We start from the raw sequence: 17,473 nt of genomic DNA on the forward strand, positions 1-17,473 counted from the left end.
AATCATCCAGATCAAAATGTGTCGGACTTTCCAAACTCAGAGCATGTGCAAGTGTGTTGAAAGTCATGTTTTCAGTACCTCAGATACAGTTACGTTTCTGAATTAAAAAAAAAAAATTAAGTTACGAAAAAACTAAACACGTTTAGTTACTTCGACAATAACGCTTCGAGTGACTGGGGATTAAAGTGATAAAAATTAGAGCGGTCTGTCATTGTACATGCGATTTCACGATAGCTTAGTCTTGCTCAGATAAGCTTTTTGAACTACGTCAGGTTCCGTTTTTACCTGATTAGTTCTTTAGATTCGAAAAATCAGCTGAAAAAGCTGTTGTGTAGAACACTGGAAAGGAAGTTCATTGTGTCTTTCTCAATGACCAAGGTTTTGCGTAGCTTTCCATGTCCAAGTACCACTACAACGACAAGCAGCAGCAACCACAAACATGAGGGATTTCAGTCCTGCCAAAGATAACTTCGCGTGCTGAATAGTTCTGTTGTTTGTCGCTCTAGTGGTACTAGGGCTTTAGTTCTCTAGATACTGGTTTGCCTGACCATATTTGTGTGACCAGAGCCCTCCTTCTTCTTGGCCCACAGGCAATGAGGCCTTTCAAACCCAAGGAAAGCACATGTGTTCCATGCAACTCACTCTGAAGGGGAACGCCATTGATGAACCACTGTAGCTTCGGCTCCGGTCTGCCAGAGGCCGCACACTCGAAGGAGACGCTCTCGTCCTCGCCGGCGTTGGTGTTCTCTGGCGAGCGTAGCCAATAGGGAGCGGACTCTACCGTGACGTTGATCGCATGGGATTGAACCACGCCCACGCCGTTGTAGGCCTCGCACTCGTACGTGCCTTCGTCTGTGAGTGCGACGGGGATGGTCACCAAGTTTCTGCTGTAATTGGCAGTGGTGAAGTACGAAGATCCCGGATTCGTGTCAAGCTTTCTCCAAGTGATCTGTGGCTGGGGCCTGAAAAAAAATGTTCCGCTAATTTAGTTCGTTGATCCGATTGTAAAAGACACGAGCACTTCAATGCTCACAGCGCAAGAACATGGCCTTTCATTGCTCAGCAAGCGGACCTAATAACAGTCAGTCCCACGTACCTCTACAGGGGCCTTTCCTCGAAGCTATACCCCATTTATTATTCATTTCTCTTGATATCATTCCAGAAACAACACAGCCTTATACGTTTGAGTTAGGATTTTCTTTTTCTGCTTGAGTTATGACATTCGAAAGTTCACTCAATGGCTTACGCAAATAAATCTTCTATGGGGCCTGGTTAATTCGAACTATTCAAGTTCCATAATGTGCAGTGTCAATAGTGAACAAGGTTTTAAAACGGAATCTATCAGTAAAGCTATAACGCGGATTTTCATTTCGCTTGCAGTTTAGTCATTTAAATGCCATTAGCGCTTTTAACGTCTCACCTTAGTACTTCTCGTTGAAAATTTAAACAAAGTGCACCCGAAGGCTGTTTCAGTTCTGCTACAATGCAGTCTTTAATTCGTGAAAGGAAAGTTTTGACAATATATCCCTAGTTTAATTCCAACCAGTTTTATTTTTAATGCACGTTGTGTTGGCGCGACTCACGCTAGGGGCTCCGGTTCTGCAACGAACCTCACTGGACTCATCGCCCCCTTATGACAAAGACAAGCTTTCTTTACCGTATTATGCATTTTACTCAAACAATCACTTTAGATGTCATCATGTGGCTACTTGAGTAACCATATTTTTAAGAAAAAAAACTTACTTCCCACTGAATGCATACATTTGACCCTTTCCCTTCCGTTCCGCTGCAACCTAATTTACGTTGTTTCAACTTGCTTCAGAGCGCACGAAGCGATAGGATAAGTCCTGAAGCTCTGAAAGCGTAATACCACTTTGTACGTTTGTTATCTTTTTCCGTGTATCATCACCGTCTTGTCTAATGAATGAAAAAAGTGCACCGTGACATTGCGCTTGTATATCATCCAAACTTTGGTTTACGATGAAGACAAGTGTGAGCTGATGCAACACCACCTAGAAGAATCGAAATCAGTTAACAGCCTTTTCCACTTCTTTGATATGTCATCACACTCTGAAGTCGTCAACTTAGCAATTAGGCCTAAGACGGACACAATAGGCACAGCCGAACATTGACGCACCCCTCGCATCTAATTTGTGCCTGTGCTGGAGCTCACTGTAATGACGTCGAAATGCAATAGTGCACACGGGCTGTGATAATTCTAGGCGGTGTTAACTGATGACACTGAAAGAAACTTCCACACTCCGTGCGCTTGCAGGGAAGATGAAAAGTGTACGTATGTGCCCGAAAAACTAAACCAGGGACTCACGATCCTCCGAAGATGCAGTACAGCTTGAGCTCCTGTCCTTCAAGTGCGACCAAGTTTTCTGGTGACAGGTACTGTCTTACAGGAGCGTGCTCTGTACTTGACGCATTCGGCACTCGTTCAACCCGCAGCCGGACCTTATTCCCAATCTTGTACTGATGCAGGAAGACCGAGGTTGCGGCGCAGACGTACACCGCATCCTGCAAGGCATCCTCTCGCTCCACCTGCCGCGACGGTGAGGGCCAAAGATGTCAATGCCACACGCCTTTTTTTTTCTCTAAAACTGCAGAGAGGCACCGAGTTGACACTCAACCCCACAAATTTAGTGCAACGTAACCTCTCAATATCTACAAAACACATTTTACAAATTAGTCACAGCAGAGTATGTTTTCGAGCTCAAAGAAAGAGAGGGGGGGGGGGGGGGGGGACTCTGGCGAAAAAGAAAGATTTCACGGCACAAAAGAGCTGTAAAGTCACAGACAGTTGTAACTTTATGGGCAGCTTTATGTAAAGTCAGGCGGAAACAATGTCAACGATTTTCCAGTTAAATTTAGAGCAGCTAACCACGTGACGGAGCGTAAAGGTGATTCCTGACGCCATGACATCTATGAACAGGTTCTAAGTTCACAGTATCTTGAAAAGAGCTTAACTAAGTCTAGTTGTTTACAACCCGACCATTCTGAACACAAACCACATGGAAACCCTGGACTGAGAGCCGATGTTTTACTAAGAGAGTTGTCTTAATGTAACGCATGGCGCCATCTTTCTTGGCAAGAAATCGGCTGCCACACTGACACTTAAGACAGGTCATTTAGTGGATGTTCCTTTCATATCTGACCACCTTCGGTTTTTTTTGTGATAAAGTATTGTGGCTATGTCAGTACATGACATTAATTTTAGTCTAAAAAGAGTTGCTGTTGGGCTAACTGGTGCATGAAGCTGAGGAAACTTGTATACGCAAACAAAGACGAACTGGAAAAGGGAACACAAGGACACGCGCTTGTTCGTTTCGCCATCTTCGCTTTCGTCTCTGTTTGCGGATAGACGTTTCCTCGCTTTTATTCCAGCCGCAGAACCACAGCGGCTTTTCCCCAGAAAGTAAAGGGAACAAGGCATTGGGGGAAACGCGCTGAAAAAACAAGCACCTACGTTGGGAATTCTGAGCTTCACTGCAGAGATGAAAAATAACAAACACATGAGAGGAAGGTAGCCGACTCACCCTGGAGAAGTGCAGGCCCCCTTCGGGGTCGGACGTGATACGTGAAGAGTTCAACCCGCGCAGGGCACCGCTGTCGTGCAGAATGAGCCAGTAGACGTGAGGCCTGGGGTACCCCATCGGAGCGTTGCAGTCCAGCGATAGTGGATCGCCTTCCACCACACTCACCTCCCTGGGGCTCTCTTCCGGGAACGGGTTCAGCTCTGCAACGGGGCAGCTCTATCACTTCACACGGGACAAATAATCCCGATGCTCTGGCAGCCAGCTTGAAAAAAAAACAAAAAACGCTCCTAAATTTGACACACACGTTCCCCTCTAACAATTTGAGGACATATAGAAAATAAAATACAGACGTCTGCTAAATTTCGCTGACACATTATGTCACACTCGACGTTAGACATCCTAAGTGGGTAATTGATAAGCAAGTTGTGACCGCAGGGTTTCATTCTTAATGGGCCTGCAATGATGGCATTTGCGTTTTTTAGTTCGTTGTGTTTTAATCTTCGTATTGTTCACTACCTGATAGGCAGGCAACTAGATGGCAGGGAAATTTAACGAAGGGAGCCACGCAAATAAAAGAATGTTAGTAAAGGTCTCCTGAAAAGAAAAAAAACTGTATTTTTAAACAGTCTGGTTGAGACAGCCATGCAGAAAAATAAATTTTACGCGAAAAATAATATTTTAGAGCAATTTTTGACGGCGAGAGTATTTTTGGAAATTCTGCGCGCAAAGTCCATGACGTCACGGAATGGTCATTCGCTCAACGAGATGGTCACTTGGTCATTCGCTCTTTCCCCCTCAACGTGAAGGCGAAGTCGACCCACCTCTCCTCCACGCGCCCGAAATGCTGAGAGAGAAAACAAGTGGAAAGGGCTTGACCACCGACTAAATCGCGTCTTGCGCCGTCAGTGTTGCTCAAAAAAAAAAAAAAATGTTTTTTCGCATAAAATTAATTTTTTGACACGCGTGTCTCCCCAACACTGTTTAAAAAAGAAAATTTATTTTTCCTTTCAGGGATGCTTTCAGAAGCTTAGGGTCAAGAAAGGTTCGAAGATGTTGAAATTTATTTCTTTTTGAAGCTTCCAGTCTGCGGATTCTGTCAAAACAGTGAAACCCCGAGCTTGTGGGTGACGGAACAGGAGCATCATTCAAGATGTACTTGAGACATACGGCTTCTATATTTATTGACAGTAGTTCCTTTTCCTTTTAATCTTATAGAAGAATGGCCTTCGAAAACGTAATTGCTTCAAGAACATACACAGAAATCAATTTTTATTATCTCGGCTTTCGAATGAGAAAACTATTTTTTTTTATCTCCAACAGGGTCATTCATTAGCATTGCAGGTCTACGTGAGTGATGTAACGGTTAATTTGGGATAATGCAAGATACATATTGTCAGGAATGACAAATAATGAGGCGGCGAATAACTGAAAAAACTTAAAAGGGACCATGAAATGACCTTTTAATTTTGCCAGATAACTTTTACATTAAACCTTCAATGTTCACTGAATGCCTGACAGGGATCCGTTTTCGTCTCGGTTTATTAACTCCAACTGACCGCAAAACAAGTTGCGGCGTAATTTTGACGGCCGTGACGTACTCTGGCACAGGAACCGGAAGTTCTCTCGGCAGTAGGAGAATGGGAGCGTTAGCGGCCGCGAGTTGGGGGTGCGTCGGTAGGTGTTACAACTGCGCTGATGGCGCTGATGTCACCGACGTGTTTTCTGAATCGGCGCCTCTCATCGCCGCGATGGCCGCGGACACATCGCAGCTGAGGGAAATTCAATTAGATATGTTGCGCTACAGCAACAGCATGGGACTAGTCCCATACGCCGGTATGCCGGCGAGTCCTCCGGCGAAGACTCCAGTCATTCATCAGAATCGGACGAAGAGGAGTGGGGTGGCTGCAAAGAACGCAATGCTAGGTATACGTTTCGGCCGTATATTCAGATGTACGGAAGTAACAGAGATATAAAATGTTTTGTTTCTTTGAAGGTGCACTTGCAAGTCGTGCATAGTAGCACCTACCGCTCGAGAGTACTTCTGCTGCCGGGATTGCGCCGCCGCCGTCTCAATTCAAAACAACGGCCGCATCTGCGGAGAACACTGTGAATGTGGCCGTAATCACAATCAGTGTTTAAATCTTCCGAGCATATACGAATGGCCGTAGACCCGGGGTCCCTCAAACCGATGAGCCTGGACCAAGTGCTTCGACGTGGTTCATCGAGTGGCAAGCGGTGAAACTGCAACTGTTTCTTTTAAAGTCTGGACAGTTCAAGAACTGGAACCAACTCGGAGCGAAGGCGTTTCCGAAGAACTGTATTACGTGCAGCAGAAACACTCCAAGATCCCCAGTGTGACTGTAGAAATAGAAGAAGTCGAGATCGAAGTCTGTGTGGACTCGGGAGCTGGAGTTGACGTAATGGGAGAAACAACCGCCACAGCGAATGATGGGCAAGTGCGAGTAAGAGATCAGCTCAAGAAGGCACAGGTGAAACTGTATGCCGCCAGGAAACGCCACGCTGTGCCTCATAACCTTCAAAATGAAGATCTCGTGGTACTGAAACGGCCCGTGACTCTAACACATCAGTCCCAATATGACCCAGACCCTTATACGATTACATGTGTGCAAGGGACAGCTATGACTGCACAAAGAGGTGGCAAGAGAACGGTTCCAAACTCTTCATTCTTCAAGTACACTCTAAAAAAAAAAGGGAGTAGTACTTCCTCCCTTAAAGGTGGAACTCGCGTGTATCATATATTGCTCTACAAATGGAGGAAATTTTCCTCCTACAAAACGGGAGGAAATTTCCTCCCCTAGGAAGGGAGGAAAGTTGCCACCTATTTTTGCACGTGGAGAAAACGTTCCTCCCCTAAGAACGGAGGAAAATCGCCACCGTTTTGCGCCCAATGGAGGAAACTTTCTCCCCTCGTGTAATTCATATAACTTCCACCAGATGGCGCTCAAAACAGAAAAAAAAAATGTTGGTGAAGTGCCAATTTGTTTTCCAATGTCCCCCGCCCTTGAACGCTACATGGCAAATACAACACCGAACATACAGAATACACGAAACACAAGGAGAACACCCCACAAACGCAACAACGCACCGACACTGAACCCACACCCCTCTCCACGTACGCTAACTTCGCACTCTCTGTATATATGGCAGTCTTATTTTTGAATCCGACTTGGCCGGCGACTGCCATCATTTGTCGCATAAACACGGAGAGACGGAGCGAATGTTACTCGTACTTCATACATTATTTCACTTGTCTCTTGGAATAGCCCCTATCTCTTAATTCAACACCCTGATCAAAGCAAATGTAGATCATTAGGTTAATTAACTAAAATTTAATGAATATATTTTTAATAAGTTCGAAGAATCATGTTGGCAATGCAGTGTTGAAATGCAGTACACTGGTGCTAAAATTTGCCACCAAGCTATAGCTTGATTAGAGTGTGCAGTGCCACTGTAATCTATTTTAAGTTTCGGCGGGGGAATGATTAATTTTAATTGTTGCACAAGAATTTCAAGGAATTTTTCAAACAAAAAATATTCCTGGTTTTAACAAGACTCGTTGCAAGAGCAGGGGACACATCTTGGGTCACGCTTCGTCACCCGTAAAAGTGAAATTTAATATTGTTTTAATTTTCTAACCTGGAGCGTTCTACCTATAAATAGTAAGTGCCGGGAGCGATAAGGACCCACGAACCATGACTTTGGTATCGCAACCGCTTGAAAAGATCATGCTGCCCAAGTCAAAAAGTTAAAAAGCCCGTGTTGAGAGTTTTAGATCGTTCAGTCACTTCCGCAACTCTATAAGCAATCCATTATGGGTATGGCCTCCGCTATATGTACCGTAGCGGAGCCGTGTTTTCATGTTTTAGAGAACTTTGCAACCCGTTGCAGAATATAGCGTTACGAGAGCTAACGCAATGCAACTATTTTGGACACTAAAGCTAAAATAAAAGGTTGTACAGCAATTGTTAGTAATATTCTATTCATGTCGCTATCTAAATAGAACGTTAATAGTAAGCTTATGTTCCTCCTTGCTTCTTTTAAAAGTACGTCCAGCACATTTGCGACGAGCAGACTTGAGATTCACGTTGTTCACGCCGGGTGAACTTGGTCGTGTGCTACAGCCGGCCAGCGCTCGTTTCGCGACACGAGAGAAACCGCGAGATAAGGGATTAAGTGGGCCGCATAAAAGAAAACAAAAGTGCGACGGAATTATTTGTTCACTTTACCTTTTTTTTTTTTTTTTTTTTTTGCGAGTGCGTTATTTGATATGTAGCACACAATAGCAGGAGATGCCGCACGAACTAAAAAAGCGGCGGTGAACCGTCCGCTTGGTTGGATCATCCGTTCCTTCAAGACCGCAGATCCGGCCTCCCTCCCCCCGTTTCGCCCCGCAACCAGAATGGAATGTCTGTACTACCCTTTCTTCCAAGTGGACTCTTCCCGAATGAATTGTTGACCTTGTCTCCCGGATTTGTTGCTTCGTTCCTTCGCCGAATCGTCATTTCAGCGTCCTTTCTTGTGCGGGGATCAGGTTAAAAAAAAAATATATATATATATATCGCGTGTTCTCGCAAGCCGGTCGTGGTCCCGGTGTTGACGGACTACGACATGTGTCGGACGGCAGTCGCTCGCCGCATCGCAGTTCTCGTTCCTATCGACTGGATATGCTGTTCTGTTTTACACAGAACTGAAATAAACGCTACACGGATTACCTTTCGCTGTATGGTACGTACGCTTTATTTCAAGTGTATATGTTTTTCGCGGAGGTGACGGGGCTAGGAACGTATAGACGTGTCGACTCGAATAGAGCAGCGATCTTAGCAACAACGTGATTAAAGAAAAAAATGTTCCACGCTTATGACGATTATTTCTTGTGCGCCCTACTTGTTACTGAAGTTAAAGCCAATAGGCAGGCGAGCTGGTTAAGGATAGATAGTTTCGAGTCTGTTCGTCCTTTTTTGTTCCCTCGCTCCAGGGTCACTATGTCCACTTGTAATGTAGCAAGTAACGCGACGAAAGCAGTCGTACTTGCCATGCCAGTGATAAGTCGCCACCTGTACTTCTAGCAGCTGCAAGGTTTCATTCACAATGAATAAGCGCGATCTCGAAGCGGGCACATACGGCGTGATTCTTGCGAGACGCACGGCGTGATTCTTGCGAGACGCACGCCGCGCTACGCGCCTCGCTTTTTGTTTTGTTAAACAAGTGTACCTCCGCTAGCCCCCGCAGCTCCGCTTTTTCTCTCCTAGCACCGCGCATGGGCAGTAGTGGGATTGATCTAGGTGACGGTAACCAATCCCTCAAGTTGCCGTCACCGCCATTGAACATGTTCGCGGCGGCAGCGGCGGTTCGAACCGCCGCTGCCGCCGCGATCATGGGGGAGGAATTTTCGTCCCTTTTTCAAGCGCCACCAGGTTGCGCTGCATCTAAGTCGGTCAAATGGAGGAACGGGTGCGATTTCCTCCCTTCCGTATGCGACAGGGAGGAAAATCACTTTTTCCTCCATTTCTCCTCCCTTTTTTTTTAGAGTGTAGATCGAGAAGACTTTTGAAGTTGCAACTGACGATGCCTTTGACAATCCAATTAGAGACTATGTGCCCACAGATCAAGACGATCGACACGCTGATCGTCTTGATCACTATGTGCCCACAGATCAAGATGATCGACACACTCCATTGGTCCGCTTGAAGCAACCCCTCAAGCCTCATAGAGACAGCTGCCGGTCCGATCAACAAGGAACACGAGACCACCCCCAGTTAAAAGATTACGCAATAAACTTTCGCTGGGAAGTTTTTTTTTTTTTAAGCAAGAGAGGAAATGCGAACAAAATGTAAGGGCGCAAACGTGCTGGTGTACATTGCACATGGTTGAAAAAAAACCGAGACTGCGGGTAAACGACACAACACTAAAAAGTCTCTAGACTTTTTAGTGTTGAGTCCTTTACCCGCAGTCTTGGGTTTTTTCAACCAGAGGAAATGTGGTGTCCAAAAACCAGATGGCGCTACATTCCCACTGTCTGGTATTCGTTAGACGAGCCCCAAAGGCGAGGGGGTGGCGGAGGGGGAGAATACATGGCGGTGGGTCGGAGGAGTACAAACGCGGGAGGCTTACGATGTTAAATAAAGTAATGAGTTTTGGTTCGTTACCTGGTCGTCTCCCTCGGCAACCCACAAACGACACTACAGGGACAAGGACAGGCAGCAGAGTTTTTTCGACTAGCAACGAACACTTACTGATAGTAAGAAAACCGCGAAATAAAAGGATGAGAAAAGAAGATAAGAGAAATTAAAGATGTTTACAAATCTTTGTAATGAGAAATCAGAGCGCAGCTTTTGAGGAGAAGGAGGGGAGGGCCATGCCCCTACTCCTCCCCCTCCACCTCCATACCCCTCCCTCCTCCTCCGTACCCCCCTTTTCTCCTCCTGCGTACCCTCCGATCTTCCTCCTCCGTACATTGCCCTCTTCCTCCATACTCTCCCTTCAACCCACAGTTTCCCGACTAAATTTAGCGAGAAAATTGAAGCCACGTGACCTCAACACCAATTCAATACCCCGCTAAAGTTAGCGGGGCATTGAATTGGTGTTGAGGTCACGTGACGTCAATATTTCCGCTAAATTTAGTGCGGTTACGCCGACGCCCACGGCGACGCTGACGCCGACACCGCAAAACTCGGAAACGGGCGTATAAGAGCTGCGCTCTAAAAATGAATTTGTCAATTAAATTTGTCAATAGTTTTTTTTTTTCTGTCATCTTCTTTCCTTATACTCTTGTCTTTTTCCTTCGGGTTCTTTTTTTTTTTGGGGGGGGGGGTGTTTTTTGTGTTTGTCAGATTAAGAAGTTGGGGGGGAGATGGACACATTGAAGGAGACATCTGTAAGTGTTCGTTGCTGGTTCAAAGACCTGTGCTCTCTGGCCTTGTCCCTAAGGGGATAGGTGACCGAGTGGGCTAGCGCACGCTAAAGTCTCTGGATCCTGGGGAAGTAGCGCCATTGCCTTCTCTCCCTGTTATACTCCGTTTCACCTTACACCCTAAAAAAAGGAATGTAAAAGGGTGTATTGTAACACCCTTTGTCCCGTATAATACACCCCAAAATTTCAGTTTGACGTACAGCGCCCTGACGTGGAACAGACGCCGCAGAATTTTACGAGGGGCTTGATAGCCGTGTGGTACAACTTATTAAAATAATCGGGGTTTTCTTGGCCCTACTGTAAAAACTCAGTGTTTTCTTTATGTGGTCTTTGATATGTATTTTGGCTATTTAAAAATTTATACCCTATCGAAAATTCTCATTTGTATGAGAAATCTTTTGTGTCCAATAAACACATATGAATCATACAAGATATATAAGAACATATAGGAACCATATGAGAGACATACAAGAACTATAGAAGATATATAAGAACATACAAGCACCATATAAGAAACTTGTGAGAAGTTTCTTATAAGTTTCTTATCTGGTTCTGATATATTTTATATAGTTCTTATATAGTTCTCGTGTGGTTCCTATATAGCTCTTATATGTTCTTATATATCTTGCATGATTCATATGTTTTATTGGACACAAGGAATTTCTCATACAAGCGGCTTTTTTCACTAGGGTTTCGCACCCTTATCAAGACCCTCGTAAACGTTAGGGCCGTCTGTTCGACTATAGGGCGCTGTACGTCGAAATGAAGTTTTTGGTTTGTATATGGGACAAACGGGTGTAAGGTGATACCTTTTTCTTAGAGTGTATGTCGTACCGCAGCGAAGGCAAGAGGGCGAGCTCATCGCGTTGGCTGCTGCCCTGAACGCACGAAAGCTTGTGCCGCCGAGATGTGCCCTAGAGCAAGGAGCTCGCGCTTGTAGCCTTTCCTGCGGTACATCATAAGCTGAAATAGAGTATAGCTCGACACAGACAGATACTATCATACAGACGACCAGAACCTTGCGAGGTGACTGGCTGATCGGGGTCTGTTGCCATGGCAATCACCATTTCGGCCCCTTCATATCATCGAAGCTTCGAGAGGGTCGTTCTAAACCAATCGCACCAAGATCGCCATAAAGCATCGTCGTACTGATCAGCGTTCCTCGCCTATATAAACTTATTTGGCACAGTATACGCATCGCCATGGCACTCTCACGCCCATCTCAACGAATCTCCTACAGTTAGTATATTGTTCTTGCGTATTGGAAGACAAGAAAATGATTTTTCAATGATTCCAAGAACCGACACCGCATGTGGTGGCGGTGTAGCAAGATGTACGTTTGTTTTGTCGGTGTGAGGAAAGCAAAATCTCGGTATACAAAAAACGTCTCTATAAAGCTAGCCATCACCAGTGAACTTAGAATGTTTCACCAAGGACGGAAAGGTCGAGGATAAATTGCTCATGACATGAGCCAAAATGGCGATATTTCGGGAAGCTTGGCGCTACTTTTCCGGGATACAGCGACTTTAGCGTACACTAGCTCGGAGCACGCGAAGCCAAAGCTCGCGCAGCAGAACCCAGGGATGCTCAATTCGATCCCCCCCCCCCCCCCCCCCCCTCCTCCATATCTCCTGCCTGTTTCGATCTGGATGAGCATCGTACCGACTTGTATTGCTATACGGCGTGGTGCACGTTAAAGGCCCCAGGTTAGCGGCAGCGCTGTGCCCGTTACCGAAAAAAAGTAACGAAATAGCGTTACTCGTTAGTTTGATAAAAAGTAACGCGTTATCGAGCTACGTTACTCTTTTACAAACGTAACGATATACCGTTACCGTTACTTTTCAAAAATAACGAACGTTACTTTTACGTTACTTTTCTGTTCGAGTACATAGGTTTGGCAGAGATGTATGATAAGCTTCCTTAACAAGCTTGGATCAAGATAAAAATTTACAGAGTGGTTTCATAGTGTTTTGATGCGCGAAGCAGCTTAATTTTCGGCATGCAGATTAGGCATTGAAACTGTAAATTACCCGATTCTGTCTCCTTTAGTTGATGCATTTCATTCAGACCTGCTGGCCATGGCGACGGACTTTCGTTATTCATGCCCATCTCACGCGCAGAATGAGTCGGAGATGTTAGTCAATCGGCTTTTATAAACTACAGCGCGCGAACGAGGACTGCTGGAACGCAAACAGCCAACCAACACCCCTCATCTGTACGCCGGTTTTAGTAACAGTCCGGTTCATACTATTACCAGAGACTGATTTACTTCACTATCTGGAACAGGACACCGGTTACCAGCACACTGGCTATAATCACTTGCTGCCTCTTACCCAGCAGTAGCTCTTAGTTTTTATGTGAAAAAAAAAGGGTTTCGTGTTTAAGTTTTCTTTCCAGGTTTAAAACTTTTTTTTTTGTTTTTTATTATGACTAATCAAGCGAATCATACTTCTGTGTACAAAAGTGGGTCAGGAACCAGGAACTTTCAGGCAGCGAGGGGGAGAGCGAGATAAACATATTCCACAAAGGGTGTTTCTTCTTTTGAAACTTGAGAAATGAGCAAATCGCTTCGCCACTAGTTGTCCACTGTTGTAAACGGATGTCTCTCCACGGCTTCCCCCTTCCCCCCCCCCCCCCCCCCCGCTGTCCACTTCTGCTGCACAAAGTAGGGGGGGGGAAGAGGAGGGAGGGGAGGAGGCTGTGACGCAGTGGTTCGTTCAATCCTTGTGGGTGGTAACACTATAAAAAAAAAAAAGGATGATGAACGGAATTAGCTGGTAGCCGGTTTTTTTTCGCCTTCGAGAAGCGAGTCTTTTTTTTAACTTTACTGTGACGGATGCTGGTTCCGTGCAGCGATAAGCTGGTGCAGGATTTAGAGATTAGCTAGTGCAGGATTTCACCAGTTTTGGTCAAAAGTAACGAGTAACGAAATTTGACAGCCGATACCGTAAAAAAGTAACGGAAATACTTTCCTCGTTAGTCATTCAGAATACTAACGAGTACGTTACTGCGTTAGCGAAAAATGTAACGCGTTACCAGTAACGTCGTTACTAGTAACGCGTTACCTCCAACACTGGTTAGCGGTAGTACTGCACCGGCTAAATGGCTCATCTACACCTGAGACAACGCGCCCATTGAGGCAGACTAAGTTTCGGCTGCGTAAACATCAGGGACGAATCCAGAACCCCGTTTGGGGGGGGGGGGGGGGGGGGTTTGTAAGAATACTCTCCCATTCTTTCTTGTGCACCGACGGGTCCATCCATGTCCTACTGCCCTCCAAGAAGGAGGGAGGGGGGGAGCCGACTTCGTTTGGGGGGAGGGGAATTTGTAAGAATACTCTCCCATTCTTTCGGCTGCATAAACATCAGGGACGAATCCAGAACCCCGTTTGGGGGGGGGGGGGGGGTTGTAAGAATACTCTCCCATTCTTTCTTGTGCACCGACGGGTCCATCCATGTCCTATTGCCCTCCAAGAAGGGGGGAGGGGGGGAGCCGACTTCGTTTGGGGGGGGGGGGGGGGGGGGATTTGTAAGAATACTCTCCCATTCTTTCTGGTGCACCGACGGGTCCACCCATGTCAAATTGCCCTCCAAGAAACGGGGGAGGGGGGGAGCCGACTTCGTCTAAGGGGGGCGGCCGCCCCCGTCGCCCCCCCCCCCCCCCCCCCCCCCTGGATCCGCCCCCTGATAAACATACGCGTAGCAGATATTTGTCCTTGTCCCTGAGTGTTTTTTTTTCTTTGTTTAATTCTTGTATTTCATCAACTAGCTCTTTGCTCTTCGTCCATTTCTCTCGTTCAATTTTATTTCGTCATTAGCTGGCGAAAACGATCAGAAGCAAAGCTGCCGGGAACGGACCTGACTTGCGCACGATGCTCGCGTTGGACACGGCCGTGCCGTGGATGTTTGTGGCCCAGCACTGGTAGAGCCCCTCGTCCATGTCCTCGGGCTTGGTGAAGACAAGCGTGCCCCTGTTGGGCAATTGCGAGACGCGCGTGTCGTGCGCAACCGGGTTGAACTCATTGCCGTTTTTGGTCCACTGGTACGTCGGCTCGGGGTTGCCTTCGGCCTCGCATTCCAGCACAAATGGTTTGGCCACTTCCTCTGGGGACACCGACACCTGCGCCAATAAAGTTGTTCAATCAATCAATCAATTGCAGATCGGCAATTAACCTCAATATATATATATATATATATATATATATATATTTGTTTATTTATGACGCATCAGTTATTTTACAAACGCACTCATGTACAGTTCTTATTAATTGTATAAATTTTAATAACTTACGTTTTCGTACAGCACACTAAGATACAGTTCGACTGTCCACACCCTAGTCTTTAGATAGAATCGGCGGCTGAATATTAGGGAACAGCATTAGCGGAAAGGGCGCCACAAAAACAAGCACCAGGTGTCCAATTAGTAAATTTATTAGTAAAAAAATGTGCAGTTGCGATGCAACTGAACATATACTGAAGACAAAGAATATCTGAAACACAGTAAAAGATGATAAAGAGTAGAACAGAATGCTCGCGACACGAGTAAACCTCATGAGTCAAGACAAGGCCAAAGAGGAGCACACTACAGGGTGAAACAAGGAGACGGCAGGCTCTTTAAATCGACCGGAAAATTCGGTTTCTTAACCTATCGCGCCACGACTTTGTACAGCGTTGCCCACAGATGGTGCATTTTTTTTTGTAAAATTTGCAAAGAGCGAACTTACCTGAGGAAAAAGTAAAGAAAGAAAAAGGCTTAGCTCCTATGGAAACGCAGCGACGCCACAGGTCTGCAAACAACACGGCGCCGTTTCGCATGGAAGGCAAGAGATGGCGCAAGCGGTCGCGACGCCAACTGCCGCCAACGAACGAGCAGACGACGCCGAGAGCCGGCGTATTTAGCAGACGTTCCTTGTTACCGCGCCTGTTTTTGTTTCTGCGACTGTCGCCGCCTGCGGAATGCGAGCCGCTTTTGAGTCGAAACGATCGTCTGCTAAAGTGCCGGCTCTCGGCGCCGTATGCTCGATCGTTGGCGACGTTCGTTGCGCCATCTCTTGTCTCCCATGCGAAACGGCGCCGTGTTGTTTGAAGACCGGTGGCGTCGCTGCGTTTCCATAGGAGCTAAGCCTTTTTCTTTCTTTACTTTTTCCTCAGGTAAGTTCGCTCTTTGCAAATTTTACAAAAAAAAAAAAATGCACCATTTGTGGGCAACGCTACACAAAGTCGTAGCGCGATAGGTTGAGAAACCGAATTTTCCGGTCGATTTAAAGAGCCTGCCGTCTCCTTGTTTCACCCTGTATTTGCCTCCGTATGCTTGATCTGTGCATATTGCTATGGTTGTACTATTGCGATGTTCAATACAACTGACAATAAATATAAAATGATATATGTGTTATTGTGTCCTCTAAAATGTATTGCTGTCTTTGTAATATAAAATCTATGCTCGAACGATATCAAACAAGCAGATCTTGACTAAGTATACAATGAAACAAAGCTTCTTCAACCATGAAAAAATATATGCGCCTCAGGCAGAGCCAGGCACTGGTTCAGGCTCAAACTAAAGGAATAATGACGTAGAATAATTCACGTTTAATATCCATTGCGTAATTACAGAAAAAGACATTGATTCTACATATAACCCGACAGAAGATATGCATACTTACACGGAACCGTGTAAGTATGCATATCTATGCACGCGGTACCTCTATTTATTCGTCCGTTTCAGCCACCAGATGGCGCGCGGCTCGAAACGTGGTTGAACGCGTAACTTCTAGATGGCGCCAATATCGAGGTGTGAAAAGGCCCGCGTTATCCGCTGCGTGAAATAGATCCCGAAATCTGCCGTGTTCTCCCGGCGGAGGAAGTTTCTGCATCCCTCGCGCGCGCTTGGTATGTACGCGCGGTGACCGAGTCCGGCCTCTGCGCTGTGTGATGCAGTGGGTGGCGCTCGTTTCTGTTCGGAGGTAGGAATAAAAATGCCGGTCCCCTTTTTTACGACGCTTGTTTCTATAGCTTGTTTTTCTTTTTTTTTTTTTTCATCTCAAGTGACCTACAGTACCGCCTGTTCGAAATCGTCCTTTGCGGTGAGCGATTGAGAGTCAGGTTAGCATTTTATTTGGGTCAGCACTACACGTTTAATGGAGACCTCGGGCGGCGATGTAAATATGCATTGCTTCCCAAAGTGTGTCCAAGGTGCGCAATGACAATTGGAAAGGGTATTGAAGGCGCGCGACCGTCGGTTGGTAAAATACGTGCGTTAGATTGACTTATTCAGTCTAATCATTTTTGCCAACGTCTTTTATCTGTTTCGACAAATGACATGGTCGAGTCTATTGATAACCTTAGCTAGATTGGACGTACGGAGTGTCCGGGCTTTAAATAAATTTGCTTCGTTTATGTGAATGAATAACTGTTTTCTCTTTTCCGTGCTCGGTGCTATGCAAAAATCGCTGAGATGTTATGGTAGCTCAGTGTGGCGCCGTTTTGCACGCTGACTCGCTATTGCATTCGCTGTGCACAATATGTGTTCAGATGGAATGTGCCAAATCGTATTTCCGATCGATATGATAGATTTACTTTGCTACAGTGTTAATTATATTTTCCTGATTTAAACTGGTTCGTCCCTGATCTGAGCCTAAGTTTAAATTCGAAGGGCAGACAGACTTAGCGTCGTAACAGCCGTAATGCGCAGGAAGAAATTAGTACCATGAAAGAAAAACAAAAGGATACGAGGTGGCTGAGTGTTATAGATGTAATGAGTGCGCAAAGGATGGGATACGGTCCATTCGTCACATGCACACTCGTCACAGGACGATTCGTCACACAGGAACATTCGTCATAGGATGACTCGTCACGCGGCCAACCGGTCTCACAATAGTTCGTCCCCCCAAAAATGTATTGTTCAATTTGGTTCGGGCGGACAAAGCCGAAGAATTTGTAAGGAACGTTTTAGCTTCTGATTCGGTCCCGAACATTGAATGTTGGTTGGGCCTCAGAAAGTCGGT

At 45.9% G+C, this 17,473-nt stretch overlaps 1 protein-coding gene across 1 annotated transcript in view; it reads right to left on the reverse strand.

The window, feature by feature from the left end:
• Positions 1 to 17,473, reverse strand: part of LOC120851141 (neuroglian-like) — a 32,116-nt gene that overhangs the window by 5,773 nt on the left and 8,870 nt on the right. The window contains exons 2-5 of the mRNA XM_042286664.1: positions 14,331 to 14,592; positions 3,543 to 3,742; positions 2,327 to 2,547; positions 643 to 962 (exon numbers count right to left, since the gene is read on the reverse strand). Coding sequence (XP_042142598.1) covers positions 643 to 962; positions 2,327 to 2,547; positions 3,543 to 3,742; positions 14,331 to 14,592 — 1,003 coding nt within the window. The remainder of the gene's footprint in view (positions 1 to 642; positions 963 to 2,326; positions 2,548 to 3,542; positions 3,743 to 14,330; positions 14,593 to 17,473) is intronic.

Source organism: Ixodes scapularis, unplaced genomic scaffold (genome assembly GCF_016920785.2).
Source record: "Ixodes scapularis isolate PalLabHiFi unplaced genomic scaffold, ASM1692078v2 PGA_scaffold8__174_contigs__length_109621045, whole genome shotgun sequence".
Classification (NCBI taxonomy): Eukaryota; Metazoa; Arthropoda; class Arachnida; order Ixodida; family Ixodidae; genus Ixodes; species Ixodes scapularis.